Here is a 26,280-nt window from a genome sequence, read left to right as displayed (position 1 = left end):
AGGTTTGTATCATGCAGAGTTTATTTGCTGTTGGCAAAACAGCCCGTCAACCTGATCTGCCATAAAAATACAATTTACAGTATTAACCGCATCATTGGCAAAGGGAAAATAAAATACAGAATCTCTAGAGGTTAGCGCTCACAATGACTCAGACCGTGTCTTTAAAGTGGACAAGGGCTTATAAATTCTGCACTGGGGATGAGGGTTTCTCTTCCTGTTACAGGAGTCCTCTCGCTTATGTGGTGGGGAAGAGGAACATCATTTCCTTTTCCCACCCCCAGAGGTTCAAAAACAGAAAATATTCATGTCACCATCCATGGCACGATTACAAGATATGCCCGTCTTGGAAGCATCCACTTATTTTGCACGGTAGAAGTCCCGTGTCTAAAACGTGGTGAAAATCCAGTCACTGTGAGCCAGGCTGGTCACAGAATAATCCAGACTCAATGAATTATTTTAAAAGAAGGGTTCATCATCCTGGCCTATGGGCCGAATGAAAAAGCACACTCTTCAGTAAAACAACACTTGAAGACCCAAGTCGACAGGTTTCCCATGTGGCATTGCTGGAGACAGACCTGAGTAATCGCCCACAGACCCAAGACACAGGTGAACTACAAACGTGCTTAGTAAAGAGACTGAAACACTGTATCATGGGTCACTTATGTAGTGACAGAAATTACACATTGACAGGCATATAAATGTCAATATTTGAAGCATGAAATGTTTTCTTTTTTCACCACTACACAAAAGGCGTGATAAAAGTAACATCTTGAATCGTCACGTTATGCCTGCACCTCGATGAGCTGCACCCAGCTTTACATTAGGCCGGTAATAATCACTGGGTCTGTTCCGCCCCAGCTGGGCCGGTACCGGCCCAATCAGACTCTGGGTCAGCCTGTAAACACCCAACACCAAGAGCATCAGGCTCCACAATCAGTACTTCTGTTCATCATCCAAGCACAGCTTGACGATCCTAAAACACTATTTAAAAAAAAGTCTTTGACAGAGAACAGACATCTAAACACGCTAAGGGTGAGCTGAATGAGTGTTGAAAGCTTAGCCATGACTATAAAAAAAAATGTACTCTTACATTTCTCGTTTGAAAGGAAAAACACACAGACATTAATGAAATGGGCAAGTAGTACCTGCATTAGTGATGATCCATGCTTGTTTGAACTACTTTTCTTTGCATTTTCACAAAAATCTCATGAACACATCAGGGTGAATCCACTGCACTGAGGGAGGATGGAAACGATACCAGTAAGCAGAGCTCCAGGGCGAATACATCTTAATACAAGTGACGGCTCCTCTTTAATTTCATTGCACCAAATCTCTCTCTCCTACTTATTGCCTCTTACAGAAAAAAACAAATAAAAATGCTGGTGTAAAGTCTGTCATGATAAACCAAAGAGGACCCTGAACTGAACATTATTTACTCATCTGACCTCTGGCTACGGACTCCAAGGATTCAGCAGCCAGTGGTGCAGAGACTTACAATGACACACAAGGGACAGCCCACTCTGCCCGATGCTGCAGTATGAACTGTTCTGCTGGCTCTGGTCCTGGATGGCCGGTCAGCTTGCTGGTTTTCAGTTCAGATTTGCCTCTTACAAACCTGAAGCAGATCAGCCATCTATCCATTACCAGACTGCTTTCTCCAATTCAGGGTCATAAGCGAGATGGCAAGCAGCAGGCAGAAGGCAGGATACACCCTGGATGGGACACCAGTCTATCGCAGGACACGCACACACTCATAATAGGGCCAGATTTTCCCAGAAGCCAATTAACCTGCCAGCATGACTTTGGACCGTGGGAGGAAATCCATATGAATACAGGGTGAACACACAAACTCCAAACAGACAGCACCCCAGGTCCAGAATTGAACCCCGGGCCCCAGTGCCAACACATACCACTGAAGCAGATCATCATCCTCTTAAATGAGCCAATTCGACAGCTCCTCTCAGCTAGTCAAGTTCTGCTGCCTTAAAAAGACCTGGAAAACATGCTGCCACCCCAGGCCAGGTGGAGACCATGACTGTACACAACTGAGCCTTTAACAGAGAACAAGCAGCACCACTAAGAAGAGCTATCCCCTGTGCATGACCACATCGACCACTGTCACCCCAGCAATTTACAATACAAAACAGTACTATGCCTATACAGGCTCATCAGCATACAGCAGAAACTGTTTTTTTTTTTTTGCTTGTGGGAACCCTGCAATAGTCATTGACTAAAATTCCCTACTGGGCCAGATCTCCAGGAGTCTCTCCCTCACAGACAGGTGTGGAAACACAGTGCCATTCACCTCCTCTCAGCATGCAGCAGAGCGACATTCACAAACCCTGACCAGAGCTATTCCAGCTCGGTCTCCTGTTCTTGGAAAGGCTGCAGTACGAAATGCACTCCCGGCCCAATACCACTGAAGATCAGCCATGCCTTTAGCTCTGCAAAATGGGATAGATTTCTTCCAAGCACCTCCACCTTACCGATGGGCTGTGTGCTGCCATTGCCCATCCCTTGGGAAAAACAGGCAGGGTCTCCTCCACTTGAATGTGTCCCCCTGGGTCAGGCCATTTCATCAAGCACATGACTCCCTACACAGCCCCCATTCCTCACCTTTAAGCCCTTTTGTGACGGTCTCCAAGTGTCCCAGGAAGCACAGAAAACTAAAAGCTGGGGGCTTTTAAAATCTCCCTTAAAATGAGGGGGAAAGTACAACCCAAACCTTTCCTATTGCGCTGCCCACCACTGGCGGTGGAGCTGTGTGAACGTGGATTCAGGTTTGAGATTCGGCCTTGTTAGTCGAAAGCCAGAGGTTTTTGCAAGTTTATGCGCTGAGCGTCCCGTGGATCGGTGTTCTGCTTATCCGAAGAATGCAGATGAGGGAAAAAAAAAAACATCCAAGGAAGTTTTGCACATGCCTGGGGTCCGAGATGCAGCTATGTGAAAAAGCCTTTCTTGTTTTCTAGCTAGAAAATGTGTTTTCTTCTCATGTGCTCATACAGCACAATGGATGAGGCTGTACAAAGTCCGGTTGTCACTCTTCCAAGTGGATCTTTGTGTTCAGCATTGCTTAACCCCTCACAGAAAATGTCATCTGAAAAATCAAAACCCGATTTCACACAGACCTTGCTCCCACACGTGATCATTACAACATTCATGATCACTACAAAACAGTAAATTGATACTTCGATGCTGGCTAATTACAAGGCAAAGGACTGCAACATTGGAATATCCATAGGCTCTCCAACTATTCTGGGAAATTAAAAACATTCCCAGTTTTTCCTGTCCTAATTTTACAGAAAAGCAATTATCAATTCCTAGCATAGCTCCACTACCTCATCAACATTTGGGGGGGTTGGGCGTGGAGGAGAAATTAAAATACGAGAGCAGATCACCAGCTGCCCTGCATAACCTTGTAGTCGTATTACTCCAGGATCAACTTTCAGCACCAAGACTGACCAAGAGCTGACTTGACCTTTGACCTTTGGGACAAGGTTTCCCAGCCTCTTCCTCCACGCGAGACCAACACGCAGGGCGTTCTTTCCAAGGGTGCGCTCCAGGAGACCAAGATTTCAACTGCTGAAGCCAAAACTAAAGCAGCAGGAGTAGCCGAGTCCACCAGCCCCAGTGCTACAGTCCCTCTTTGACGGATGTTTGAGAAGAAATGGTTATGGGAAAGAAAAAACAGGCAGAAAGGCCACTCGTCTTGGGCACCACAGCCCCCTTCCCATCTCAGACTAAGAACGGTGCGCGCGATAAGATGCTCTTTAAAGGCAGAAGTTCCGAGTGGTTTTCCTCGGGCATCACTCCTGGGTTTTTCCTCTGCCATCAGGAGATCTTCACCCTTATCCTTTCCTCTGGCCTTCCCAAGCTGAAGATCCCAGGGTGCCAAGCTGCGAAAACTCCCATCATTCCCTTCCCTCGACCCCCCCCCCAGTGCAAACTAGGCGAAAACAAATACCAGTGGCTCGAAGAATATTGTAAACCTTTTTGTCATAAACCCCTCATGGCCACAGCTTTGTTTCAAAACAACAGCGCAGCTTTGTCCACCCCCACAGTGCGGCAGGCAGCTGGCTCCTGCCCCAGCGACCCCGGCCTCTAGATGGACTCGATCTGCTTGCGGACCTTCTCCGAGGCCAGGCGATCCAGAGCCCGCTGGCGCATGACCACCACCAGGGCGAAGAGGACGGTGAGGCTCACCATGGTCCCCTCGAACCTCCAGAAACGCCGCTCCTCCATCACAGCCGAGCGGCAGCTGGTCAGGGCCAAAGAGAAGACCGGGGGTCAGCAGTCAGCTTCAGAGCTTTATGACCTCTGACCCCTGTCACAATCCTGCAGGTTTTTCCAGGGCTCTGATCAATGCTTTCCGAAAATGAAGCGGTCTCTACTGCCCCCCCCTAAATATCTGAATCTCCAAGCCAGTTAACTCACTTTTCACACTTGGGGCTGCAAGGGTTATGGGTCACTCACACAGGATTAGGAGTGTGGTAGACCAAAACACATGCACATACTGTATAGAGAAACCAAAAGATTAGAAATCCCCTGTCCAATCCTCCCACTAACTGAGCAGTCTCCGTGGCAGACAGTGGGCTCTTCAAGGCCAACCACAAGCTTCCATTCCTGTCCCTGGTTGACCAACTCCCAGATCACAACCCCACTGAAACTGTGTTGCTCCAATGGAACATGACCAGATCTGAGCACCTAACAGAGCAAGAGCTGGCTGCAATGTCAATGAGACAGTGTGTTGAAGAGCCTGGCTATCTATTTCTTGAACAAGAAATGAACAAGCAAAAGCTCCCACCTAAACTGCAAGATTCAGTCCCAATTTGTACCCCTTTAGATTCTATACAAGTATAATAACATGTACCTCAATTCGTTCACAAACCCTTCAACTCATCTGCAGCACAACCCCAGGCATTTCTAGGAATTTGGGTCCGAAATCAGAGGCCACAAACAGAACTACACACCATGACAGCCTCTTGTGATGGTGACCCTGACAGAAGAATGAGTAGGACCGGGCTTCAAGTGTCTCGGCACCTCATGGCCCACATCCCGAACTAAGTGTGCGAAACCTGGCCAGCGACTCGCTGCGTGAACACTGCCAGACCCACGTCCTCACCTCTTGTACTCGTCCTTGTTGGACTTGGCACAGTTGATCTTCTCCACGTACCCCGTGGAGCTGCAGGCCAGCCACGTCTTCTGAGAAGGAGAGGAGAGGGAGGACAGTGAGGCCCTGCTCCTGAGTGGCCTGGCGACCGGGAGGGGCGAGGGGGCACTTACACTTTGGAAAGAGTTGCACTGGGCGCACTCCTGGGCCACAACAAACTCCTCTACCTGCCAGCAAGGGGTGGCAAACGCCACCATCTCTGCAACACAAAACACACAGGCAGGTCGCGATGACAGCTCTGTAGAGGCAAAAGAGAGGGCACACCCCCAGCCTGACGGCTCCCGTCTGCTTCCCTGGGCTGATCCCACGCCTCCGGGACGGGCGGCACTGTGTCAGCAGCGAACACAGCGCACAGAGGGATGAAAGCAGGGTACAGTGTGAGCACGCACGCACGCAGAACCATATGGAGTACAGAAACCATTACCACCACAACACGCAGGAGCCTCAGAATAGGCAAGAAGGAGATTTAAAATCTAGTTTTGTTTTTTTTCCGAACTGCTATTCAAGCAAACGTTGGCCTTTCAATATTGATTTGGCTTTCAAGTGCGAAAAACATTTTTTTTTTTACAGCACGGAGAAGCTTTCCTTTCTGACCTGGGAATTCTAAACTGCCAAGGTATTTGCTGATCTGTTTTTTAGTGATCCTCAACTAGCGTAGTAATCGGCTAATCTGGGGTGTTGCGGCTTTTAGTTAAACAAGTTTTTTTTCCCCTTTTTAGATGCCAGTTACACACACAGCAATTGTGGGCAACGCTGTGGCCCGGAAAATCAAACCAAATGAGGATCAAGGGGGAGATTAATAAAAAGAGAGAGTACCTGGGGTCTTTTCCTCTTCAAGGACGGCAGCACCGAACACTCTGGATAAAGAAAAAGGAAGTGACTTAAGGTCTAAGAAATAAGACTCCACCTCAGAGGGGGAGAAAGCAAAAATCTATTCAATAAATAATCTATTAAAAAAAATCAACCGGAGAGGTCTTTAATTCTGACATCTATGACCACAAATCACTGGTTCCAGTGTCAGAACAGCACCAGGATTTATATTAAAGAGCCAAAATAGGAGTTACAGCTCTCTAGGACCAAGACTGATTTTTTAAATGGTAATTTTTAATTCGAATTTGTAAAAGAGCGGCCTCTTTATTTCAGAAGACAGGGCCAGGACCGGGACCCACTGTTGTAAACAGTTCTTCATCTTAAGAATTACATTAGCTATGCTGCCAGAAATAACCGTCTTTTAAAAAAAATATATCGCTGCTGTATATTTTCTGAAACAGCCGTCACAACCTCGACGCTGTCCCTGGATCCCCCCGTCTCACCTGACCGATATTAGCCCCCACAGAAAGGCGCAGAGGGCCAGGGTTCGAGGGGTGACGAGCAGCCCGGGCTGGGAGAGACCACCCAGGGGGATTCTGCAGTCGCTCTCCATTCTCCGTGCCGGGGGGTCAGGGACAGGGCGTGGCGCAGGGTGCACACACCTCCCCCAGGTCTAACACCGCATCTTCCTCCCTCTGCGAGGCGGGGTGGGGGTGAGGGTGGGGGGGGCGCTGTCGAGGATCCAGAAACAGGAAAAACTGCGGAGAACGACCGGAATGGAGGGTTTGAAATCAGACGTCCAACAAATGCAGTCCTTGGGGATAATACTGCCGATCCCGTTCTCGTTCCCGAAGCTCCATCATACTACACTGCCATACGACACAAGAAAAGGCACAAACGGGAGGAGGCCGTCCGTTTGACTGCTACTCGCTGATCAATCCAGGATGTAATTCTGCCACTCCTAAAGGGAAGCCAGGGTATCCGCTCCCATGACTGCTTGTTCCACACTCCCACCACCCTATGTGTAAGGAACCACCTACCTTAGCTGATTGTATGGCCTCACCCTGCCACATCTTTTAAAGATGCCTTGTCGCACCTTCCCACAACCCTTTATATACCAAGAGGGCCTCCTTAGTTCTTAGGTGCTGTTCTCTATAGCTACCACTTCTTTCCCCTGCTCTGCTTTTCACTGTGGAGCTCGAATAATTGAGCTGGGTTGGTATGATCAATAACCTTTAAGGATTTGGAATATGTCCATCAGACCTAAACATAGTCATCTCTAAGACCCAAGAGTTTTAGTTGCCTGGCAACGTGCGACATTCTTTTTAGCCAGCCCCAACCACCCACCCATTTTCTAACTGCTTCTTCCAATTCAGGCAGCGGGAGCAAGGAGGGGGACAACTTGGGATGGGACACCGGTCCATCATAGGCCACACACACACTCCCACCAGAGCCAGCTTTCCAGGAGCCAATTAACCTGCCAGCATGTCTTTGGACTGGGGGAGGAAACCCACACAAACATGGGAGAACATACAGACTCCACACGGATAGCACCCCAGGTTCCCGTCTTTAGCTTTAAAATCCATCCTCTGTGTATTTTCCTAGTGGAATCCCAGTCCTACAAGGCTTGCATGACCTTCATTTCTCTTAAATTCTTAGCGACATTGTGGAGTGGACAGCTGACCTGACGGGTCAAGGGTCACACTACCTAGAGGTCTTTGACAAGGGAGGATTTTTTCATATCAGCGGGTTGTCCAATAAGCCAGGGGTTCCCCATCCTGGTAGTGGGGACCCCACACCTGGCTGGTTGCTTTTTAGCCCACGTGCATGCTCAATTAAAGAGCTGAACCCTTTACTGATTACTAACAGGATTAATGTAAAGTGATTTCAGGTTTTGTAACTTGTTAGGTAAATTAAGGCTCAATTTACATAATCAAGCTGGGCTTGAACAAAAAACACAGTATGAGGGTTCCCAGGTGCAGTACTGGGATCGGAAATTCCTGCTCTAAGCTACAGACTCACCCTACCGTATTCAGCAATAACAAAATGACGAAAACACGCTAACGTAGTGACAAATACGGTATTAGGGTTCGGTTCATTTTAGCACAGCAACGACATGGTCTTTGAATTACTACCTGCAAGCAAAAAAAAGTAGACTCGATTCGTCGTTGGTAGTCGTATTACTTTGAGGGATGTCAGTTATAACATTGCACGGCCTCGCTAATACGCTTTTGGGAACAGCCGGCAGAGAGCAGACCTTACAAAGCATCAAGCCGCGGTGACGCTACTCGAGTCCAGTTAATGAGCACCGACACCAATCCTCATTAAAACCACGTCAGCCCGGCGGGCCCTGATAATCCATACCTGAAGGTTTCCCCTTGAACAGATCTTGAAACTCGATTTTCACTGTTCAGACGAGCACTTCACGGAAATTGTAGGTCGTATAAACAAATCAAATCAGGTAAACTCACACAAGATGGATGAGCATCGCCGCTTACTGTGGGAACTACGGCTGATTAAATACAAACACGAAAAACAGACCGTCCTGACTGCCTAGCTCATACCAGAGCGAAATAAGGCGAAAGGACTGGTCATATTGTGAGCAGGAGCTGGAAAAGAGGGAGGTTTCAAACTCATCAGAGGTCTAGATTTTAATAACGGACGCACAAGACTCATCACGGCGACTGGGAAGACTGTTAAAAAGGGTAGCTACACACCGCGGAATGTCCCACAAAGTGTGTGAATTTAAACTCCACCGAAAAGCCTTCTTGTTGACACAGAAAGCCAACAATTAAGAATAAACTCACAAAAATAGGCCGCCTTCTCTACACGGGTTCCGTCATCCCACCCCCGGTCCCGCTAGGCTACGGCTCTCCCGACATCTCCTCTCGTTCGGCGTTTTCACGTTTTAAATCCGATCGGTCCTTTAAACGGAAAGTTTTTAATCTCCAGGATTTACGAACCGCCTCCGCCAAACCCGGCCATCTTGAAATGTACCGAGCCGCGGAGAGGACAGACAACTTCCGCGTCCGCGACCTGCCGCCCTCCACAGGCAGCGCCCCCGCGCGGTAGGAGGCGGCGTTTCTCCCCCAGTGTGCGGGACGGGTCCGCCCGGCCGGTGTCCGCACTTCTGTGACGTAGCGCGGGTGTGGACGTCAAGTGCGCGAGTACTCGGGGGCGCAGAGGTATAACCGGGGTCGTGTGACGTCACTCGGCGTGTGACGTCACTCGGCTTAGGGTCAACAGCCTGGTGTTGAGGCTGCTTTTCCAGTGGCAAAGTGCGTGACGGCAGAGAATTCATCGTAAAGGAAGTTTCGTTCTCCGCTCGCAGTTTGATGAAATGGAAATTGTCGCCTCGTCTTTCCCCAGACAGCTAAACGGTCTCTTGACATTAATAATCTTTGTCTTCGTCTGATCTGCGGCATGGGTTATATACAGTATGTAGCCTGTATGAACGAATACACAGAGATCTGCCAGGCTGAAGTAGATGATTGATCGCAGCAAGATAAGTTACTCAAGAAGGACAAGAGATCCTATTTCAAGGTATATGTGTAGAGTTTGCATGTTCTCCCTGCATTTCCTCTGGGTGCTCTGGTTTCTTCCCACAGTCTTTTTTTTAACTCAAATGTTCATTTATTCAAGGTCTTTTCTTCACACAACAAAAAATGACTTCCATTCAAAAAAGTTCCAACAATGAAACATAAAAAGAACACAGGCTTGAACAAAAGTAAAACTTGAAAGCAGATTTAAAAAGAAAATACTCTTCATCACATCTTCCTCTTTTGAGTACTTATGTACAACACATTGTTTCCTCGCAGGAAAGCATCTCCATACTTATTCTTCAGCTGCCCATTGACATACTCCTCTGTCTGTTCCACAGCAATGTTCATGTAGCCATCCAGACAGGCCAAGACTCCTCTGTTATCGACACCAGAGTTCAGTTTCACCACTACTGGTCTTCCGATGATTTGTTTCAGAAAATCACTAGGGGTTTGCTTCCGGAGACTCATGTCGGCGTTTCGTTTCAAACACGATTTCTCTCAAAACTTCCCACAGTCTGAAGACATGCTGGTGGGTTCATTGGCTTCTAGGAAACTGGCCCTGGTGCGAGTGTGTCTGTGTCTGTCTGCCCTGTGTTGGCCTGGCGTCCGGTCCAGGGTGTACCCTGCCTTGCACCCATTGCTTGCTGGGATAGACTCCGGCTCTCCCAGAACCCTGGATGGGATGAAGTGGTTAGGGAATGAATGGATGGATGGATGGAAAAAAAACATATATATATATTGTAACACATACAACCACCATGCATTACCAGCTGGCTTACCACCGTCTGGGCTGAGGGCAGATCTCCCTTTGGCTCAAGAGGCTGGGTCCCTGTTGAGTGATGCCAGAGGCTCGGGTTCGAGTCCCTAACAGTGGGGGGCCGACCTGATGTGGCAGCGGCGAGGGAACCCATGTGAACCCCAAAGTGTTACAATATATATATATATAGGGGGAATGGAGGGTAGTAGCACAGTCCATGCAAAAGACATACGCTAGGCTATGAAAGGGGTAATGTCTAGTATTTATAATGTTTAGGAGAGGAAATGACATCAGGATTGATTGCGAATTACTGAGAGCTGAGTCTGATTGAACTTCCCTTATGAACACCACTTAAATGTGTCGCTCTCTGCTTTTCCGTCGGATGTAGCCATAGTGGGGGATGTTACACCGGGACCTACATCAAATTCTTCTCCCCGGCCCGGCAGAGCCCCAGCTCCGACGGACCCCCCACACTCACCGAATTCTGCTGGCACGCCCGTGGCTTTCTGAGCGCAGATCAGGGCAGGACACCCGAGACTCTGAGTCTGGGTGCAGCAGTAGGGTCCAGGACACCAGCAGCGGGTCTCCATTCACCTCCCAACTCGGGCAGCATCAGGGGCAGTGAAATGAAACACTATCCTGTGAAACCAGCAGAGGGCGCAGTTGTTAAGGCTGCAGGAAGTGCTGGCCGATTTAATGGCGTACTGTACACTGTGATGTTAAAGAACCGAACACTGGCTGCATGTTCATTCATGCCGTCGAGTGAGGACAAGCAGACTAATGGGATAGTTTGAGGATTATATTGTGAACGCTGCCTCTCGGAGTGGGACAGAATGAGGATGTCTCCACCTTAAGGGCCTGACAGTCACACGTCTGTGGGTGATCAGCCTGCCCCGTCTTCCTCCACAAGTGTTCAAGATGGCACCCTGCTGTCTCCACCCTACTTCCCACAGGTACCTGTGGACCAGAGGAATCCAGGAGAGATTTTGGAGGAGGCTGACTATTGATAACTTGCGTAAGGACACCATCAGGAACCGCCTCAGATTCCTCAAGCAGAACAGGCCCAGCTACGCCCTGTGGAGTTTCGTCATCTCCTCCACAGAACTGCTTGGCTCTCTAAAGATGTGCAAGGGCAGTGAAGGAGGATTAATGCAGGGAAGAGTGCAGGCCCTGGTCATGTGATAGGCAGTGCTCAATCGTCTACAAATCAGATACATGATCTTTTGAAGTATAATTCAATTTTTCCAAGTATAATTTAAGGCCAACTCCCATCCCCTGAATTCTCCATTTGCAATCCTTCCAGCTGGCACACATTTCAGGAGCTGTCAGAAATGTGTATAAAAGGTGCTTTATCTCCTACTCCACACAAGCCGTTAATGAAATTGTACATGGTATCTGCATTATGATCGGTTTGATTTTGTCGATGAATGGATGCTTTTTCATGGCAGATGTTTCATTCTTCTTTTATGTTTGCTGATGAATTTTGAGCGGAGGAGCTGTAATGAGTTCACCGTCTGGTTGTTAGCATTACATGTTCTTTCAGGACGTTTTTTATATTGCACGAATGCGTCAACATGTGCCCTAACCCCCACACCCATAATCCCTGTGTACTTGTCATCATCTAGCAAAGAAAAGGCTATTTTAGGAAACTGAGTTAAAGAATTTACTTAGAAAGTGTAAATTAATTAACAAAGAAGCCAATGCAGGTATTCCTCCGAACGTGAAGTAACGAACACCATACATCCCCATTTCTCAATACATATATAAAAAAAACAAGAATCTTCTTCATATTCTCCCCTTTATACAAAATAAATACAGAAAATAAAATATTTCAGCAGTAGGATCCCAGTCATTCTGAAGGCTGAGGAACTGGGTGGTTACCCATATGGTCCAATAGAAGTTACAGAGCAGGTATGAAGTACAGGTGTACATGTGCACACACACACACTCACTTATGAATGCAGACTCCACCAAGACTGTCTACACAGTGTGTCTCAATGTGTAAAGGCCTCGCTGGGATGAGGCCCGTGCAAGACTGAAGAAAATCTACCATTACAAGTTTACATTTGCTCATGGGACAGATGTAAACATTTCTGTACAAGGCGTCTCAACGAGCTGCTTACAGTGGTTCGGATCAGTATGTGCTATAGACACTTATTCCAACTGCAGGTTTACTGGACCTACACACACCTGATCCAGTACCGTTGTTTCCTGGCGCCACTGAACGCTAAACATCACTTAACTGATGAAGAAAGATCAATTCCAGCAGCAGGGAGAGCTGGCAGGTGACTGTAAACCCTCTTCTCCTGGTGATGCAAAACTTTCTCCTTATCCTTGTGCCATACAAGTCCACGTGTTCTTCTTGTCCTGTTCTCTGTTGGCAAACTGCGCTAACCTACAAATCCCATAATGCCCGAGAATCCAAACTGATGCCTTGTCTTAACACACCACAGCACTTCAATCCCACATCCGCTTAACACGCAACCAGCCCCACACCACCTCCTTGTCTCAGGCTGTGAGCTCTCATGGTCTGCCTACAGCTCATGCTCACCTGCAGCCTACTCAAGACCGTTCTTCCTTGAAAAGAAAAATAAGAAAGTTAAAATAGTTCTAGCACAATGATGGCCCAGTTGACTTCATCAGATCCACAGTCTTTCATGATACTAGATGGGTTATCATAAGTCAATCCCCAGTCTGCTCAGATTTTGGAAGGTAAATCAGAGATCAGGGTGTGCCATTAATAGGCCAATGGAGTATGTTGTGCAATGGGCAATCACCCTCCTAAAGGAAGAGGCATTTCTTGGGAGGAGAAATTAACCCAAACTCACGCCCTCCTCCTTCACAACAAGAGCCACTCCAGAGCAACTGCCCTATCGCATGCCAAGCTCTAAATGGTGGTTTGTTTAAAGACGGACACCTCCCTCCAGGCCTAAATGAGGATGACTCTATAGTCAGGCTGAAGTGGGGTTTGATATACTGCTGCACACTTGGTTTTCTCCAGCCCCAGTGTTTGATCGCTGGGTTCTGCTGAGAGTGGATTGCGATGAGCAGTGCACTACAGAAGTGCAATTCAAATGCTCCAGGGTGAGCAAAAAAAACAAAACAGTTAAAAATCACCATCAAAAGTCAGTATTTGGTAACAGAATCCCAGATGGAATGAAAGTCGGAAAGCGCCTTGTAACACTGAAGAATGGACTTGGTCGCTCCTCTTCTACAAAGTACTTGGGGGGGAAAAAAAGCAATTCTTGCGTCCTCCTACTTTTTGGGGAAAAAAAAAACAGGGACATCTACATTTCATCGGCGTGGGCGGGCTTCGCAGAGTCCGCGCTCGCTGGCCCCTGTCCCTTCCCTGCTGCCAGACTCATCGCCAGCTCGTTAGTCCTTCCCTCTTCCTTTAACGACCCATTCCTGGGTTGGCTCTGCTCCTGAACAGCTCCCTCTGGGGTGGCAGCCTCCGGGCCTGCGATTGGCTGCTGAAAGAGTACCGGGGGCGGGCCGGGGTCGTCTGATTGGCCGCCGACCGCCGAAGAGGGCGGGAGGTCATGTCCAGCTTCGATATCATGGCCAACGTCCAGTTCGTGGGAGGCAGCTGAATCGGTGAGGATGTTTCTGGAAATAACTGCAATGACAGGCACTGGGTTAGCGTGGGGCATGGGATAGTTCTTAGACTATCTGCATCAGGATTATGTTATCATGTATATAACTATGAGGCAGATCGCATATCACTTAGACCATAACTGTAGTCCTGGAGGGCTTGTGTCTGCAATTTTTCCAGTCCTTTTAAACAACACCTGAAAAACCTGGACAAGCTGTTAAGCTGGTCTAATTAAACCTAGAATTTAACATCCTGTTGTACAGACACCTGGAGTACACAACTCTTATCGGAGACTTTGGATAAACACACCCCGTGTAAACTTATCTGAGTTGTACAAAGTTGTTTTTCCACTGCAATGGGCTGTAAATCCCTCTTGCATACCTGAATGTTGACTGGACTTTGTCCTTTCACTTTCCAGTCACATGGTCTGTGAACCAATGCAAAGTCTTTGACAATGCAACTTCAAGAGCGTGGGATTCAAGAAGCAGATAAACACACAGACTCTCTGATGGGATGGTTTTGGGGTGGGAAGGTCAAATTCATGAAGGGAAAAGATGCCTCCAGCACCAGCTTCCCATTTTCACTCTATCTTAACGGGTGATCAGTCTGGGTCACGTGAGGCCCGGATGGGGACGGATGGGGGGGTGGTACAAGCTCTGTGCGCCCCCAAGCTCACCACCCCAGGTCTGGTGGCATTAAACCGAGTGAGAGCAGGCGCCCTCCCTCCAGATTCAGCATGAGCTCACTCGGTCGCCAGCAAATGGGCTCCACTGATTGGCTGAGGCCTTGTGTTCAAACCCGACTCCAGCAGCACCAGGCAGCACCGCCCCTCCTGCAGCTTGTCCAACTGGCCTGGCCCAGCCTGGAGCGGAGAGCTCATTATGGAGCAGGATGGCTCCAGGCTGCTGCTGTCCCCTCTCAGCATTTACCTTCAACGGCTCTACCTGCTGTAAGGCTTGCACAGGAACGGGAAATAAAGACTACTCCTGCCGTCCTACACTTCTGCGCTCTCGAGTCTTCCTGTTAGATTCCAGCTATTGTTTCCTTCATACAAAGACGAAACATAAGCCGATTCGATTACCTAAATAACTGTATATGCCACTGCATCAAGACATTGAATAGTGAATACTAGGAGCTTTCTCGGAACCTGGGAAATTGTCAGAATAACCTGTTCCTGGCTTAAGTGTTGTACAGTTACAGTTGGCAGAAGACACACATATAGAGTGGCTCTTTGCCAATAGCAGGGATCTCCAGTTACAGGCCTTAGGATGCCCACAATGGTTGGCTTTCATTCCAGCCGAGGCCTCACTTACTGCGCCAAGGCCCTTGACGGAACTAATAAGCACCTCAACTTGAGTCTTTTCAAGTTTCTTCCTCAATTGGAAAGCTGGAGGCTTCAAGATAATAAAAATGTAGAAGTTCAAAAGGAACCCCCATCATGCTGGAGCACTGAAGGCAAAAGGGATCAAGAGAATTTGATCAGCTAAGGACTTTGATTATGTGATATTTGATATTTCAATTATACTACTGAAGTATTACTGTACTGACCTGAAGTCTTGCGCTATTGTCTACAGCAGAAGAAGCCTACAAGTGCTACCTCCGGTATTTACCAAGATATAAGCTACACATTTTCCCCCCAGATTTCAGGGTGGCACAACTGGCCTGCGACGTATTTCAAAACGCAAGTTAGAAAGAAGATCCAGATGTCGATCGGGGGGTTGGCATGTGTCCCACTGGGGCGCTGAACAGTGCTGACCTGTCTGCGCTGACTGTAACAGCCCGCCATTTTGCTTGGCTCTGACATGCTGTTGCGATCGAGTGATGAAAACAGTTTTAGTTCGCCCAAATGATCAAGAGGTCATAGTACACTTTTGCGATGAGGAAGGTGATCCTGTGTGCCGGACTGCACGGCCACAAGGCAGTCCGGGGTGGACGAGCGAGGTACAAAGGGAGGAAAAGCTCTCATTTGGAAAGGGAAGGAAGAAGGGTTTTAGAGAAGAGAGCATGGTCTTCATCTTGGTATTATTTACATTTTGTGTTTTAAAGTCCTCTCCATTTTCCTTTAGTTTTTAAAATTTATTTAAAACCAAAACACTGTTTTTCATTTCCACAATTCAGAAAGCTAATTTGTGCTTTGTGAAGTTTTTTTCAATTCCCACAGACCACATTTCTGGTTGTGGCTTCTGGGACAGCGTATATTGGGGGTAAATATGGTATATCACTTGGAAGTACTTACGATGTATTAAAACTGAATGATTATTGCACTGCAGAAATGACCTCCACGGCTTTCACAACGAGCAAACCAATAGCTCAAAATGACAGTGTTCACCCATCTATTCATCCATTTGCTGACCCATTCGTCCAATTCTGGGTTAGGAGGGAGCTGGAGCCTATCCCAGCAAGCAACGGGTGCAAGGCAGGGTACACCCTGGTCAGGACACCAGTCCACTGACAGGCAGACCGACACAGACAAACACTCACACCAGGGCTAACCTTAGAGAAGCCAACTAACCGGCCAGCATGTTTTTGGACTATGGGAGGAAACCCACACTAACTCCCCTAAATACGATTATCATTTCAGTTTGCTCACACCTGAGCTGTGTGCAGCTACTAACGTTTATCATTTCAGGTTTATTCCAGGCTGAAAAGAGAAGAAAAGACACACAATGTTTCAGCTGTGGAGCCCCCTTCGGGTGTGTCAAGGCAAGTCAATCCCATCATTCTTTGCAAAGCATCTTCCACATTTCAAGACTAACTGACAGATTGCCCACAGGCCCAGAGTACCAGGAAGTATAAACCCGAGCACTTCCTACAGGCGTAGGCAAATGTCACAGTTACCATATGCAGCTTTGGGAGAGGGGGAGAGATTATAATGGGATCCATTACAAATCCAACCTCCCCCCCCCCTTCTCTGTGGCAGGGCTGAAGGCTGGGGTATCGTGGGAAAGAGCGGGCAGCCGGCGGGCGGTGACTCACCCCCTCTGGGAGCGTAGGGCTCCTCCGCGGCCGCGGGGCCCCAGCGGAAGGGGCTGTAGCTGGGGAAGAGGATCAGAGCCAGGGAGAAGATGATGATCTGTAAACGAAGCCGGGGATCAGCGGGGGGTTCTTGGCCGTTACGATTTGGCTGTGAATCTCAAAAGCAGGGACAGATAGTGCAGTCGTCCAATTTTGAAACACAGTACAGCCTCGATTATCCAACATAGCCGATTAACATGCTCTATACGGTATGCGTGCGCATGCATAATATTTTGCCCAATCCCATCCTGCTTTGTCCCTCAGTGCGTCACGTACCGCCATTGACGTAGCTTCGCTTGCCCGTTTGCGCTCGAGATTTATTCCTGTACTGTACCTACAGTGATGGCGGTCTTTTTATTTTTCCTATTGTGTCTTCCCTTAACGAGTCTGCGCTGGGACTCGACAGATCGGAAAGATTCCCTCACAGCGGAGGGGTCCAGGCTCAAGAAGCGGCACTAACTCACAACGAGAGGAGGCAGCCGGTCCCGATGTCATATTACTGAGACGGAGCACATCTGGGAAACAGATCCCAATTTTGTAAAATAATAACTACTACTAGTTATATACTCTATTCGATTAATACACCAGATTTCCTACTTATACTTCCATTAATCTATGATTTGTCTACTCAGTCTCCGCATTATCCGACGTTTTCTTGATTATCTGACATATTAGGGGTCCCGTTTAGGTTGGATAATCGGGACTCTGCTGTACATCTGCAAAGTCTTTCCGAAGAAAAACAGGTTACAAAAAGGCAAAGACGAACACATTACGAATAAGGCTTCAACTCAAAGGACTTACTGCAACCCCCACTAACGAAACTAAAGGGTTGATATAAATACTATAAAAATAAAAGAAGACTAAATAGCTTTATTTACTGCACTAAGCAGAAATGAAGAGACTCACACAAACAGACAAGTCAGACACAATTAAGGCCCCTGAATGAGGCAGCTACACAGACAGAGTTTTTAATTCTGTAAGAATCTGCACTATCAGTTCTCAAGGAGCGGCGATCGTGAGTAGACAGGCTAGACAGACAGGGGAACAAGCGGGGAGGTCTCACCATGATGCAGGTGCTGGTCTGAGCTGCCTTGGTGGCCGTCTGTTTGATCAGAGACTGCAGCCTCCTTAACTGGGCTAACAGTGACCTGCCAACACAGGACAGGCGTGTCAAGAGCCCGCGGCACACGGGCGCGACCTCGCAAGGCGTCGCCCGCGGATTTCTCCAGCAGGCGCCTCCACGGCGGGGTGTCCCGGACTCGAAACGGCCCGAAAAAATGACACCCTGGAGCAGACACACCCCTACTGCACCTGTGACACCAGACCCCATTAAAAAAAAAGAAATGACGCACAGGCCTCCCACTCTCTCCCACTCCCTTCACTCACTCTCGGCCTCACTCGCATTAAAAACCTTACCGACCGGAAAAGAATGACATCGCTCACATACGCACAGCCCGTGACATTTAAAAAATATATACTTTTTTTTGTTTCCTGGACACAGATGAAGAACAGCACAGTGGTGAGCATCGCTGCTCTAGGAATGAACTCATTCCTGGAAGCGCCAGTGATCCACAACACCCTCGCCATGCACACTTCATCCACATTAAAATCTCTCTTTTGGCATAATGACCACCCTGATCCATCTCTCCTAACCACAGCTCCTCTCCTGCTGCTCAGCATTTCCCGTTTCAAAGCCCTGCAGAGCCTGAACAAATAAGCTCTGCCTGCCCGGTTCCTCGGAGTCGGGACCACCTGTGTTACCGCCAGCTCTGCACTGCGGTGAGCTCCCTCCCAGATGTGTCACCTACATGTTGTGCTTCTCCAGCTGTTCCACCGTCCTCTGCAGCTCCTGGTTCTGCGCGGAGCAGGCTGCCACCCTAAGGACCCAGCACATACAACGACGGTTAAAGACGCCCACATACACACAAGCCAGGACAACACTGCAAATTCCAACAGCGAAGTCTACCTAGAAACAACCTGCCCTGGACCATACTGAGTAGCAACACGGGACTATCAATGACCATAAACAACCAAGAGCTAGGTTTAACAGTGATTTTAGCTTTGGCATTCCAAGTCTCTGAACTTGAATCTTTTAAGTGGTTTAGTTGCAATGGAATGATAGTGTCCAGAGCTTCCCACCTCCTTCCCATTCCAAAGATTCCTGCTCCTGGGGACAACGGGGCTGCCTTCTGGTCTTGCCAGGCTTGCGGCCTACTAACGTGCAACCTGATTGCTCCCAAGATCTCTACTGCCCATGTCCGAACCAGGCCCAGCTGCGCTTCACTTCCAAGATCTGACAGCTGCCAGGGATATTTAGAAATCCCGCAGGATTGTGGAAACCAACTGTGGCATCAAGAGGTACGTCACAGATGAAGTTGGCGAAAACTGCGAGAAGTTGGTGTACAGATTATAGTTTGATATCAGCAATCTGCTTTCCAAATATCGAATCACCTGTGCTGGGTGTCTCCCTGGCCTGGTACTGACGCTTGCTGAACATCCAAGACCAGACCAAACTGTTACCGCCTGGCTGACCTTTCACCATTTAAACCCCACCCCCCTGACCTTTGACCATTAAAACCCCACCCCCTGACCCGGAAGTGCTCCAACAGCGGCCGGCTCACCTGCTCTCCAGCCCGTCGATATATTCCTTCTTCCGCCGGCGACTGTCCTGCGCTGACTGCTTATTGCGGATCTTTCGGCGAACTTTCTTCAGGATCCGCTCCTCTGCCTGCGGCGGGAGAGAGGAGCCACGCGGGTTAGCGCCACAAAATGGTGGCAAAGAGCCACCCCACCCAGCAGAGACCCAGGGACAGAGCAGCAATTCGCCAAGGCGAGGTCGCCATGGAGAGCCCAGGTTACCTTGGTGAGGGGCAGGTTGTTGGGCAGAGAGATTCCTTCCTGGGTCAGGAGCTTCTGCTCCTCTTCCGTCAGGCACAGTTCCGGATACAGCTGTGTGGAGGGGAGGATATTCCCATTATTAGCGGTGTTCCCAGCTGCAATAGCAGATGAGTGACAAAGCCTGCAACTGCAGCCTGCAAAACGTACAGACACAATCCTCCAAACTTGGTCTTGCTGATACACTGTATATTTTTCCACTGTAGCATTGCTTCCCTTAAATTTGAAGTTTTGCTCATTAATTTGTATTTTTCTTCTTATATGCCCAACTAATTTGGAATCGCCAATTGTATCTTTATGCATTGGATCATGCCAAACAGTTCCTGAGCCCTCCTCCCACCCCCAGGCAGACCCGGGCAGTGCGGACGGGCTCCTCTGACCCGTCAGAGCCCGCTGAACCGAGCGGAGCAGTGCCTTCCAGGCGAGCCGAGTGACCACACTTCACATGAACACAAAGGTGACCCCTGCACCTGTCCACACCCCCCCTCTCCCCCTCCCTGCACTCACCGGGAAATTATCCGCAATGTGGGAATCTCCGGGGCCAGCGGGCGAGGGGAGGGAGGTGCCGGGTTTGCCCGCTGGAATCATAGGCAGCTCGTTGACGATGCAGGATTCGGGGATCAGCATCTGGGAATTCCAGGCATCTGCAGGAAAGTGAGGTGAAGGGAGTGAATTTCCACCAGGACAAGATGTAATTAGGACTGATACAACTTGCGTAGGAGGCACTTATTAGAATTATCAATTATTATTTTATTAGAGGATAAGAAAAGTCACAAATGAGGGGCAGCCATTTGGCAGGTCGGTGCTAATGGATCCATGAAGCTCATCCAGCAGTCGCCACACACTCCCACCACCCTTTGTGTAAAGAAGCGCCGCCTGTGAACTTTTAAATGCACTTCCACAAATACTTGGTCTCTGTTGCAAATTACAGGGAGTTGGAAAAAAGTCTGCTGCATCCTTTGTCAAAGGAGACACTGCCATGAGCCGACAGAACAAAAATGACATCCTTCTTTGTACACAGAGCCTGTGACAGTTTTAAAAAACAATGTTTTTGTTTCTAGGACACACATGGAAGGACAGCACAGTGGTCAGCATTGCTGCCTCACAGCACTGGGGCCCTAAGTTCACGGTGGCGCTTCTTTACACAAAGGCTGGTGGGAGTGTGAAGCGACTGCTGGACGAGTTTCATGGATCAATTAGTGCCGAACTGCCAAATGGCTGCCTCTCATTTGTGGACGGATGAGAGGACATGTGGACATTTGTGGACGGTGCTGTCTGTGTGGAGTTTGCATGTTCTCCCCAGGTTTGTGTGGGTTTCCTCCAGGTGCTCTGGTCTCCTCCCACAATTCACAGACATGCTGGTGGATTAATTGACTTCTGGCCCTGGTGCGAGTGCGTTTGTGTCTGTCCGCCCTGCCATGGACTGTCTAGGGGGTACCCCGCTTTGCGCCCGCTGCTGGCAGAGATCCACCCCTCCCGTGACTCCGTAGTGGAGAAAGTGGGTGGAGACGGGCGGACGGATGGTTGGGTACCCAAGCGCGCTCACCTAGCTCGATGGAGATGACGTCCACGCTGCGCTGCGCGGGCTCCGTCCTGACGCCGTCCAGGCCGCTGATGTCGTACACCACCTGGTACACGGCGGGCGGGGCGCAGGGGGGTCCCCCGGGGGCCGGCTCGCCGCCGGGGGGGCTGTCCGAGCGGGGGTCCTCGGAGATGCCGCTGTCGCTCTCGGAGGGAGACTCGAGGGGCGCCCCGGAGGAGGGGTACACCTCATTGGGGTTGATCATGGCGTGAAGGATGTCCTCCGACTCGCTGTCGTTCAGCCCCTGCAGGCCGAGATTTTAAGCCGTGACCTCAGCTCCGGTACCACGTGGAGAGACTCACGCAATCCCATTCGATTTTCAGGCCCCGAGAGTTACATTTTTTTAAATTTAATTGAGCTACTGCTTTTATCCACAGCGACTTGCACACAACTCAGCATTTTACTGAAGCAGTCTTGAGTATGACGTACGTCAAGGGTACAAAATCAGCAACTCGCCTGGGATTTGAACCCACAACCTCCCAGTTACGAGTACAGAGCCCTGATCAAAGGTTAATGCCGGTTGGAGAGGCAGCATCTCTCACTGATGCACCTGGAAGCAAACCCCGGACAGTCTGCTCATGACGAAGCTGGAGCTGCAGACCTCTAGACTATAGAGGTTGACCCTCTCTCCAAGAGGGAGAGATGGACAGCTCGCCATTACAGACCGGCGTGACTCCTATTACCTACGCCTGCTGGCTGTTGTAAGCAGTGCTGTGGAAAGTTACTTTTAGAATTTAAGCCTTTACCACCGCAAGCACGTGCATAAAGGAAATACTTTTCCAATTTAACAAGATTATGGGTGAAAGAAAAACTCAAAGGTCATCAGGTACAGTGATCTATATAGTATGCAACTACATGATATAATATTTCCACCCAATAGCAGTTTTCCCCCAAGAAATTTAAAGGAGGAGTTCCTTGCACAAGTAACTTGTAACTGTAATGGATTACTTTTCGGAAGTAAATTTCCCAACACTGGCTGTACATAAGCAAACAAGAGAGACTAAAACATCTTTAAGTCTGAATAAGCAAACCAACCTGATGCAGCTCTAGGACTAAGACAGCAGAATCTTTAGGAATTAAGCGGTTTAACATGGGAAAAAAAACACCTCATTAACTGATTATCACTGAAAGCAGAGACGCCTCCTGTCCCTTTAACAGTCACACTGCTGTGTCAAAACAAAGGGGTGTCTCAGTACGTTCTGCGCACATCACAGATCTAAAATGGCGAAAGCGTGCCAGATCTTTCAGAGCACTTACACAGTGGGGATCAAGCGCCCACTCTTCCAGCGTTTTCTCCGCGCCCCCACAGAGGGCATCGGGGTAGGAGAAGGGCCCCTCCGCCCCCAGACTGCTCTCGGCCATCACCTCCTCCTCCTCCTCCCCCTGCTGGCCGAAAAACACCCGCCCGCTCTCCGCATCCATCTCCTGAATGGCAGAACACAAGAGAGCCGGAGATTTGCATTAACGAGGGAAACGCACCTGCGGCCCTGAAGCCCTGCCCACAGGCACACGCAGACGGGAGAGCTGAGAGCAGGCGCCGGCTTCTTCATCCGACATTTCTAACCTGGTGCCAGAGGGCAGCATGGTGGCGCAGTGGTCAACACTGCTGTCTCACAGCGCTGGGGCACTGGGATGCTCTCTGTGTGGAGAATCCTGACACTTCTATAGCACTTTTCTGGACGCTCCACTCAAAGTGCTTTACAGGTCATGGGGATCCCCTCCACCACCACCAGTGTGCAGCCCCACCTGGATGATGCTCCAGTCCGCTCCCCACACACCAGCTCTCAGTGGGGAGGAGAGCAGAGTGATGAAGCTGGTTCAGAGAGGGGGGTTATTAGGAGGCCATGACTGGTAAAGGCCAGGGGGGAATTTGGCCAGGACACTGGGGTAACACCCCTACTCTTTTCGAGAAACACCCTGGAATTTTTATATAGTATTTATACAGAGTCAGTATCTCTGTGTTACGTCTCATCCTAAGGACGGGGCTTTTTTACAGTACACTGTCCCCATCACTGTACTGGGACATTAGGACCCACACACACCGCAGGGTGAGCGCCCCCTGCTGACCCCACTAACACCTCTTCATTTTCTCCCTGTGTTTGTGTGAGTTTCCTCCAAGAGCTCTGATTTCTCCCCACTGTCCAAAGACATGCTGGTAGGTGAACTGTCTTCTTGGAAAACTGGCCCTGGTGCGCGTGTGTCTGTGTGTGTCTGCCCTGTGATGGACTGGCGTCCCGTCCAGGGTGTACCCTGCCTTGTGCCTGTTGCTTGCTGGGATAGGCTCTGGCTCCCCCACGATGTGAGAAAGAGGCACCTGCGCCTCTCTGCGCAGGACAGAAGAGGCACGCTGCCCGGCGAGGAGGCTCGGGTGCCGTGTTTGCCCAGGGCGGCTGTGCGGAGCCTCAGGAAGAGCTGCTGCTCGGGCTCTGTTTGCACACTACTGGAGCCACCATCACCCCGCCCCCCACCACACACGTGACAAGGATGTCTGCATCCTGGTGGGAAAAAAACTATCCTGGAGTCAAGGAATTCAAATTCCACCCTTTAGTCCTTCTTAGGTGACTCATCTTGCTGCAATGAATCATTGACTTCAGCCTGGTTTACTTCTGTGTACATGCAGACTTCATATATAACCCACGCTAAAGATCAGAAGAAAACCAAGCACAATGTCAAGAGACCATTTAGCTCTCCTTGTTTGTGTGAAAGCTAGAAGCTAATTAGTCAGAGGATCTCAAATAGACATTTTTTATTAGAGGCCAGGGTGGCCTTCAACCACATGACCGGGCTGCTTGTGCCATACCCCCACAACTCTTTGTGTAACAACCTTCCGCCTGCTCCTAGTTGTATGTTCACTTGCCCTTGTGAACTCTGAAGGTGCACATTTTTACATTTTAATTCACCATTTGTTAGCTTTTGTTCCAAAACCAGGCTCTCCGTGGGTCATTCTGAGCATTTCACCTGCTAACAGCCCGACTTTAACGATTAAAAATAAACGGACACAAGACACACAAGCTATAACTTTTCAAAGGCACCTCTGACGTTTGTTCTTCGGATTCCTCAGAAGGAGATGGAGGTCTCAGGGAGCCTGAATTCACAAGCCTGGGTCGGACATTCTCCCTCACCTGCACGACTCCGGGAGGTTAAGCTAACGAAGAGAAAACTTGCTTTTCGTGTTGGGTTAGCAGTTTGTCACCTGTCCTTCTCTTCTTTAAACCACGAGGCCCTGCTGCAGTGCTTCATGAGTTATCAACCAAATGCGATCTGCAATCGCCCCCCCCATCTGTTAAAACGCACAGCACATGGCAGACACATCAAAATCAAGACGTGGTCAAGCACATCCAGAAAACATGACTGTTTTTTCTTTTAAAGAAAAGCCCAGCACCAGCAGCTGGATGCTCTTCTCTGCTGCCCGGCCCTTGTAATGCCTCCATTCAGCTCCCCTGCAAGAACTACGGACTTTGTCCCCAACTATAAGAACAAATTCTCAGCTCAGACCTTTGCCCTGTCTATTCCAGTCCTCCCAGCTGTAAGAAACGGGTACAAGCTTTTCTAGAGTAACAGCCTAAAGTGGAAAATGACATCCCAGCCAGTGGGATCCTTGTACCTTGACTGACACCACAACAAAATTGATAGATGGGCTCCAGCCGGGACTTTCTTAGGCCTTATAATTAACTTAAAGACACAAATGTGGATCAAACCCTTAAAGGAAGAAGTTCTGTGCCCAAATGCAAAAACATCTCTGCCTGCCTTTCCCATAGTGATCCTTGTTCCTGTCCTAGTTAAGTCGAATGAGATCCTGTTCCAAGCTTTGTAAAGGGAAGTATATTGCGTGCACTACTGGACAGACAACATCACTGTTCCCCCTCTGTGTCTTTTCCTTCTAGAAATGACAGGTCAGTCTCATTTGTTTTATTGCTGGTTGGTTTTTTGTGCCCAGGATGCAATCAAAAACATTTCTTGCTCCATGCACCCGCAACTCTCTGTGTGAAGACACACCTCCTGTTCGGTGCCCCTGAGCGAGAAAAGCACCCCTCAATCCTATTAACTATCCCCCCTCTGACACCAGCCGGTAAAACAACAGAGAGCAACGTTTCACAAACAGGAACAGGCAAAACACATCCTTTAACAACCACACATTACAAGTAGGCAGCCCTTAACTAGCTGAGAGGCGAGAAAGACTAGCTCTTAAAGTTAAAATACAGATCAGGTGTGAGTACTGTCTCTACCTTTCTAACTCTGTCTCATGTAGTGGTTTACTCAGGTCTAGCTACTGCGAAGAATAAGGACAATTTGTTCAAGGTGAGCAATACCGTTAAATATCCACTGATGTCCATGATCTTCAAAACTTGAGAGTGGTGTCCCTCAGGTATGTCTGTCGCTCAGCACAGCGTCCACAACTTAGCATACTCGACAGGATAACAAGGGTGCCGCTATCACAAGCACTTCGAAAAAAGCAACCTGCGCACTTTGTGAAGAGCTAGTTAAACTGCCTTGCTCAGCAATGCACGGCGCGACCACGGATTTCGACACGAGAGCCTCACCTACCTTAGGGTTTTGTCTAACTGTGGGCGGAGATTTACAGTAGCTGCCCAGCCGGATAAACAAGAACTACATTGTTATCCGAGCAGTAATAACCAAATCCTCGGTTCTCCCTGCTTTCTGCTTGATCCTGTGCCTTCTTTAAACGGCAGGTAATTCACACCCTGGACTCTGATCTAAATACCGCCTGCCGCAGCCGCAATGCACGTAGGATGCATTTTTAAAACTTGTTTTGCAGCAGACAAGAGTATACCTCACTCGCACATTCGCTTCATTACCAGCTGAACTCCTTTTTTCCAGCTTGGCACCTCTTCTGTCAATCAAACGACGTGAGGCGGGGACAAAAGGATGGGTTGACGCCCACCCTACTTCCGA

At 49.0% G+C, this 26,280-nt stretch overlaps 2 protein-coding genes and 1 pseudogene across 8 annotated transcripts; all 3 read right to left on the bottom strand.

The window, feature by feature from the left end:
* Positions 1-3: 3 nt before the first annotated feature.
* On the bottom strand, positions 4-9,040 carry jtb (jumping translocation breakpoint). Of its 3 annotated transcripts, XM_088620950.1 has the most exons (7): positions 8,788-9,035; positions 8,345-8,401; positions 6,484-6,738; positions 5,987-6,027; positions 5,284-5,369; positions 5,123-5,202; positions 4-4,258 (listed from the first exon to the last, which is right to left on the bottom strand). In XM_088620950.1, exons 3-7 carry the CDS (start codon positions 6,591-6,593, stop codon positions 4,102-4,104), a joined length of 474 nt encoding a protein of 157 aa, XP_088477076.1. In that variant the 5' UTR covers positions 6,594-6,738; positions 8,345-8,401; positions 8,788-9,035; the 3' UTR covers positions 4-4,101. The 3 variants fall into 3 exon arrangements, with proteins under 3 accessions (XP_088477076.1, XP_088477077.1, XP_088477075.1); XM_088620951.1 differs by lacking the exon at positions 8,345-8,401 and having other exon boundaries at positions 5,123-5,199; positions 8,788-9,040; XM_088620949.1 differs by lacking the exon at positions 8,345-8,401.
* Positions 9,041-9,590: 550 nt separating this feature from the next.
* Positions 9,591-10,056, bottom strand: LOC148639904 (U6 snRNA-associated Sm-like protein LSm6 pseudogene; annotated as a pseudogene).
* Positions 10,057-12,060: 2,004 nt separating this feature from the next.
* creb3l4 (cAMP responsive element binding protein 3-like 4) lies at positions 12,061-26,242 on the bottom strand. 5 transcript variants are annotated; one of them, XM_088620941.1, is made up of 11 exons: positions 25,677-26,232; positions 24,399-24,511; positions 22,624-22,791; positions 21,331-21,610; positions 20,292-20,428; positions 19,749-19,838; positions 19,511-19,617; positions 18,698-18,766; positions 17,953-18,037; positions 16,851-16,947; positions 12,061-13,898 (listed from the first exon to the last, which is right to left on the bottom strand). In XM_088620941.1, the coding sequence occupies exons 3-11, from the start codon at positions 22,786-22,788 to the stop codon at positions 13,567-13,569; spliced, it is 1,362 nt and encodes a 453-aa protein (XP_088477067.1). In that variant the 5' UTR covers positions 22,789-22,791; positions 24,399-24,511; positions 25,677-26,232; the 3' UTR covers positions 12,061-13,566. The 5 variants fall into 5 exon arrangements, with proteins under 5 accessions (XP_088477067.1, XP_088477068.1, XP_088477069.1 ...); XM_088620942.1 differs by having other exon boundaries at positions 25,912-26,232; XM_088620943.1 differs by lacking the exon at positions 24,399-24,511 and having other exon boundaries at positions 26,159-26,242.
* Positions 26,243-26,280: the final 38 nt, after the last annotated feature.

The sequence above is a fragment of the Lepisosteus platostomus genome, chromosome 26 (assembly GCF_059453375.1).
Source record: "Lepisosteus platostomus isolate fLepPlt1 chromosome 26, fLepPlt1.hap1, whole genome shotgun sequence".
Lineage (NCBI taxonomy): Eukaryota > Metazoa > Chordata > Actinopteri > Semionotiformes > Lepisosteidae > Lepisosteus > Lepisosteus platostomus.
This window is presented reverse-complemented; position numbering and strand designations above follow the sequence as displayed.